General features: G+C 45.6%; 1 protein-coding gene across 1 annotated transcript; it reads right to left on the bottom strand.

The window, feature by feature from the left end:
* Positions 1–1,523: 1,523 nt before the first annotated feature.
* GPR119 (G protein-coupled receptor 119) lies at positions 1,524–2,531 on the bottom strand. The gene has a single exon (XM_055562867.1). It carries the CDS (start codon positions 2,529–2,531, stop codon positions 1,524–1,526), a length of 1,008 nt encoding a protein of 335 aa, XP_055418842.1.
* Between the last annotated feature and the right edge of the window lie 3,980 nt (positions 2,532–6,511).

Below are 6,511 nucleotides of genomic sequence, written 5' to 3' on the forward strand. Positions count from 1 at the left end.
AGGCCTCTTAGAGTTAGGCATTACACATTAGGTTCAGATGTATCCCCAAGTCATCATTTTTAGAGATATTGAGGGGTTAACCTTCCAAGGTTGTTTGGCACCAAGTCCCAGACAAATCAATCTGTACTGTTTTGGTTTCTTCCTTTCCCATTTTTGTTGTCCACTTGGCAGCTTTCTAGGGAAATAATCTAGTTTAGAGCCTTAGGCGGCAAACTTCCGAGGAATGTATTGTGGAGACTAGGAGGTTGGATAAAGGGTTATAGGAAACTCAAGATGGCTGAACATGGTTCCTAGATTTCTTCCCCACTATGCTCTTATAATTTCTGCTGCCAGGGTTGCCCAGAGGTAGCCTGAGCATAATTCCCAGTTGCCAACTGTCATTTTCTGTACCCACAAGAGAGCAGGATGAGGCTAGTCTCCTGGGCCATTTTGGAGGCATCCTCTTATGCAACTGAATTTCTTAGGGAAATGCAAATTTGGGAGTAAATGGCAGAAGGTCAAGCTTTGAGGAGCAAAGTGGGCCCAGTGTGGAGAGCTTGGCAGTGCCGTGTTTTGGTACCTGCCCTTTTCTTCCCTTTAAGTGTCTTGGAATCTGTGGTTCAGCATCATCACCAGCAAGAAGCTACAAGTGATGTAAGAGGCCAACTGAGAGGAAGGGGCACCACAGAGTTAAGAAGGTGGTGGGCTGGGTGGGTAGGGGGTTAACAGAAGAACTAATCACAAGACTGGCTATTTGTCAAAGAAACACTCTTTTGAACACCATGAAGAGTGGGAAAAGACCAGCTTTAGTATCTATTTCAGGTTCCTACATTTATACAACCTCACTACATAAAATGTCTGATTATATCAGGGAGGGCAGGACTCCTCATTTTATCAAAGCAATCACTATAGTAAGCAGTTACAAAGAACAGAACCTCATTTTTCTAATACTGTGCTGTCTAATCTGATAGCCACTGTCCATGTGTAGCTCTTCAGCATTTGGAACATGGCTAGTTTGAATTGAGATGTTCTGTAAAGGTAAGATACACAGTAGACTTCAAAGATCTAGCATGAAAAAAAGTATGATATTTTATATTGATTACAGGTTGAAATAATAAAGTTTGAGGTATATTGAGGCAAATGAAACATTAATTTTGTCTCTTTCTATTTTTACCTTTTTAACATGACTACAAGAACATTTAAAATTACATAGGTGGCTTGCAATAGATTTCTATTAGACAATGCTGTTTTAGTGCATTCAAAAATAAGATTTGAGTTTAAGCATCTTTCCAGTAGTACACTTGTTGCTTTAAGTAAGTATACCTGTATAGGAGAAACACACTCATTGCAAAAGAAGGGCAGGGAGGAATGGAAATTTGCAAATGGGGAAGCTGATTATAGAGGGTGAGGGGATGCAGGGGTACAGTGGGTGGTCAGTTGCCAGAAGCAAGTGCTCTCTTTCCCCTATAGCTCCATCTGATCTCCTAGTTGGGGCTCTGCAAAGCGAGGGAGAGGCACTTTGAAACTGGTCTGCCTTTACCATCTTAGCCTTCAAGCTCTGAGTGGGACATGGTGGTGATGTAACGCACACTTTCCCTGCGCCCCTCTGGACCCCCATCCCTGGCCGAGAGAAGAAGAAGGCATGCGGCGAGCCCCTTCTTCATAGCCAGGGCCATCTGGGAGAACTGTTGCCGCACCTCCTTCTGCCAATAGGCATAGATGAGTGGGTTGAGCAGGGAGTTGCCCACACCGAGCAGCCACAGGTACTGTTCCAGCACCAGGTAGAGGTGGCACTCCTGGCAGGCCACCTGCACAATGCTCGTGATAAGGAATGGCGACCAGGACAGAGTGAAGCTGCCAATGAGAATGGCCACCGTGCGCACAGCTTTGAAGTCACTGGGGGTCCGTGGGGGCCGGTGAGCCCTGGCCAGGGCTCCCGCATACTCCGTGTTGCGGATCTGCTGGCTGTGCGTGGAGGCAATCTTGAGTATGTCACAGTAGAAAAAGACAAAGAGCAGTAGGGCTGGAAAGAAGCCGACGCAGGAGAGGGTCAGCACGAAGCGTGGGTGAAACACAGCGAAGAAGCTGCAGGACCCCTTGTAGGTGGTCTGCTGGAATCCACGGATCCCGAGGGGAAGGAAGCCAATGAGGTTAGACACCAACCACAGCCCGGCAAGGCAGGCCCCGACCATGAACCCATTCATGATTTGGAAATAGCGGAGGGGCTGCTTGATGGCAAGGTACCTGTCGAAGGCAATCAGCATGACCGTGAGGACAGAGGCGGCTGCAGAAGAAGTGACAAATGCCATCCGAAGTCTGCACAGCGTCTTCTCTGTGGGCCGAGCCGGGCTGGAGAGCTGGTCTGTGACTAGGCCAGAGATGGCCAGGCCAAGCAAGGCATCAGCCACAGCCAGATTCAAGGTGAAACAGAGACTGATGCTATCATTCTTGAGGATCAACGACAGTACCGCCATGGCCACGAGGGCATTAGCAGCAATAATGAGGGAGGCCAGGACAGCAAGGATCACTCCAAATGAGACAGATGATTCCATGTCTTGAAGTGGCAGGATTTCCACTCACCAGGGGATACTGGCCCTCTAGCTCAAATTCTCACGGGCTGGGTGAGACGGAGCTGTGTGTTCAGAGCTGGCAGTCCAGGCTGGCGGCTGGCTGTCTTTGGGATCCTGCTGGTCATGGAGAATCACTCCCTCTCTGGTTTTCAGTCCTCAGCCTCTTGCCTCTCCAGTGATCTGAAGGAAGCAACCCCAGCGCAGATGTATCCCTCGGCCCTGAGCTAGTCCCTCCTCCAACAACCAAGTTACTAGACAACTCCCAAGTACCTGCCTCCTGTTGTCTCGCCAGGCTCTCTCCCTTCACTAATGTTTCAAGGACTTTGTTTGGAGAGACCAGGGCATTCATCAGGTCTCCTGTCTCGCAGAAGATATAATTGACTCTAATCATACATTTTTTCCTCCATAACTTGATCTTAAATGTCCACTTCTTTTCTTCCTAAACCTCAAATACTAGCTTGACAACTAATCTCAGCTGAATTAAGCATTTTCTGGATAACGAATTCTGTTACTATTATGACTGCTTTTAATCAAGCAAGATGACCATAATCCATTGAAGTGGGAAGTGGGTCAGGCAAGCTGTTTTAGGGTCCAGCATACTTTCAGGAGAGTTATACACATGTTGGTGGTTTCTTATCTTTCATTTCCTAACACCTCAGATTCTAATTCTTTCAAATAGGGTGTGCTGGTCCCCTATTTCTCGTCCCTTAAAGCTTGATTAGTTGAGGATTCAGAAAGGCCAGAGAAGCAAAAGAGAATTGTTACTAGCTGTCATTCAGTTTAGAAGAGAGCCCACTCCCTATTGAAAGCTGCTGTCTGTTGGGTATACTCATTGAGAAAATTTCTGCCTTATGTTGGACCCTGTCTCTGGTCAAGAGTTGTGGCTGCCAGCCTTGTACTTTCTTCTTTTTGGCTGTGCCAAGTGGCATGTGGGATCTTAAGTTCCCTGACTAGGGATTGAACCTGTGTCCCCTTCAGTGGAAGTGTGGAGTCCCAACCACCAGACTGCCAGGAAAGTGCCTGCCTTGTACTTTCTTGATCCTGTGACCTTGCCTCTCTTTTTAAAAAATTTTATTTATTTGGCAAAACTAATACAATTATGTAAAGTTTAAAAATAAAATAAAATTAAAAGAATTTTATTTTATTGAAGTATAGCTGATTTACAACGTTGTGTTAATTTCTGCTGTACAGCAAATTGATTCAGTTTTACATATATATACACACACATTCTTTTTCATGTTCTTTTCCATTATGGTTTATCATAGGATATTGAATATAGTTCCCTGTGCTATACAGTAGGACCCTGTTGTTTATCCATCCTACATATAATAGTTTGCACTTACTAATCCCAAACTCCCAATCCCTCCCTCCTCCTCCCCGCTCCCTGTTAGCAACCACAAGTATGTTTTCTGTGTCTGTGAGTCTGTTTCTGTTTCATAGATAGGCTCATTTGTGTCATATTTTAGATTCCACATATAAGGGATATCATATGATATTTATGTGTCTCTTTCTGACTTACTTCACTTGGTGTGATAATCTTTAGGTCCGTCTATGTTGCTGTAAATGGCACAGTTTCATTCCTTTTTATGGCTGAATAATATTCCATTGTCTATATATGCCACATCTTCTTTATCCATTCATCTGCTGATGGGCATTTAGGTTGTTTCCATGTCTTGGCTATTGTAAATAGTGCTGCAATGAACATTGGGGTCCATGTATCTTTTTGAATTATAGTTTTCTCCAGATATATGCCCAGAAGTGGGATTGCAGGATCACATTAGCCTTGTTTTTCTTGATCCTATTGACTTGAGCTATCTCTGGGACAGGAGACGAGGTGAGCTGTACTCTGCAAAGTGTCTGCTCTAATGTTTGGTTGTGGAATTTTCCATTTTCCAGCGATAGAGTTAGACCAAAGGACAGCAGTGTTGCTGAGGTAGGTGAGATGGGGCCAGGGAGAGTGGCTGTGTAGCTCATTCTTATTTTAGATTGTATATCCATTTACTCGGGTACATTAGAACTAACCTTTTGCATGCTACTCTCATCTTGGATACCAAGAAGAGAGGGGTGGGGAGAAGAGTGATTAGAAGCTTATTTACTCAATTCAGGTCAGAGCACAAATGGGAAAGGTTAGTGTTTTAAGTGAGAGCGTGGAAAGCAGGGTGCAGAATTGGAAGCAAATATTATATTCCAGGATGTTTTGACAGTCTGAGAGGGCCTTTGGCAGATGTCTCTCTTGCAAGGATCAGAAAACCTGTGGGGTGGTATTCCGGTTGCCAACCTGAACAGTTCTTATTCTTTGGTACATCCATTAGGAGGCTGGTTTCAGTCGCTTAGCACTTGGTTTAATTTTATACTTGGATCTAAGACATGCTTTTGTTTCCCCAGCCCCTTGACTCTATGTGCAAAGTCAAGATGGCTGTTTCAAGGCCATGCTAAAATTCAAGAGTGTATCAGAGTCCCCTGGAGGGCTGGTTAACACCCAGATTCTTGAGGCTCACTGCCAGAGTTTCGGATTCATTAGTTCTGAGGTGTTCCCAAGAACCTGCATTTCTAACAAGCTCCCAGGTGATGTTTATGTTCCTCTAGTGAAATGCTCCAGGGAAATGGTTCTTAACTTTAATTGTGCAGTAGAAACATTTGTTGATTCCCAAAGTACTGACATTTGGGTCACACACCAAGGGATTCTTATGTCCTTAGTCTGAGATGTGACTTCTGCATCTGGAATTTTAAAAGATCCACAAGTGATTCTAATATACAGCCAGGGGTGGGGACCACTGTCCAATGGCAAAAGCACAGGCTCTGAATTCAGGACACTTGGAGGCTACCCCTACATTAATTCCTGTGCTTTTGTGTGGACAAATGACTTCACTTCTCTGACTTAGCTTTGGCTTCCTCATGTGTGACATGGGGACGATAATACCTACATCTCAGTGTTGTGGGGATGATGAAAACGAGATTATGATGGATATGAAAAGGCTTTTTAAAAGATTGTATTTATTTATGGCTGCAATGGAGAAGGCAATGGCACCCCACTCCAGTACTCTTGCCTGGAAAATCCCATGGACAGAGGAGCCTGGTAGGCTGCAGTCCATGGGGTCACTAGAGTCGGACACAACTGAGCAACTTCACTTTCACTTTTCACTTTCATGCATTGGAGAAGGAAATGGCAACCCACTCCAGTGTTCTTGCCTGGAGAATCCCAGGGACGAGGAAGCCTGGTGGGCTGCCATTTATGGGACCGCACAGAGTCGGACACGACTGAAGCAACTTAGCAGCAGCAGCAGCATGGCTACAATGGGTCTTTGTTGCTCCATGAGGGCTTTCTCTAGTAGGGATGAGCAGGGGGCTACTCTTCATTGCGATGTGCAGGCTTCTCATTGCAGTGGCTTCTCTTGTTGTGGAACATAGGCTCTAGGGCCTGTGGGCTTCAGTAGTTGTGACACATGGTCTTAATTGCCCTGCTGCATGTGGGATCTTCCTGAAGCAAGGATCGAACCTATGACTCCTGCATTAGCAGGAGGATTCTTAACCACTGGACCACCAGGAAGTCCATGGAAAGGCTTTCGTTGAGTTTACATTCTTATTGAGGAGAAGGAAAATGACATGAATATCCATCCAATGTTGATAAATACAATGAAGGAAAAGGGCTTCCCTGGTGGCTCAGATGGTAAAGAATCTGCCTGCAATGTGGGACACCTGGGTTTGATCACAATGTGGGAGACCTGAGTTCGATCCCTGGGTTGGGAATATCTCCTGGAGGAGGGCATGGCAACCCACTCCAATAGTCTTTCCTGGAGAACCCCCATGGACAGAGGAGCCTAGCGGGCTCCAGTCCATGGGGTCGCAAAGAGTCAGACACGACCGAGCAACTAAGCACAGCACATGGAGGAAAAATAAAGCAGCTGCTGCTGCTAAGTCACTTCAGTCATGTCCAACTCTATGTGACCCCATAGAGGGCAGCC

The sequence above is a fragment of the Bubalus kerabau genome, chromosome X (assembly GCF_029407905.1).
Source record: "Bubalus kerabau isolate K-KA32 ecotype Philippines breed swamp buffalo chromosome X, PCC_UOA_SB_1v2, whole genome shotgun sequence".
In the NCBI taxonomy this organism is placed as follows: Eukaryota; Metazoa; Chordata; class Mammalia; order Artiodactyla; family Bovidae; genus Bubalus; species Bubalus kerabau.

Excerpts from the sequence above, each read along its gene's own strand:
- GPR119 (XM_055562867.1), bottom strand. The coding sequence starts at position 2,531 with ATGGAATCATCTGTCTCATTTGGAGTGATCCTTGCTGTCCTGGCCTCC.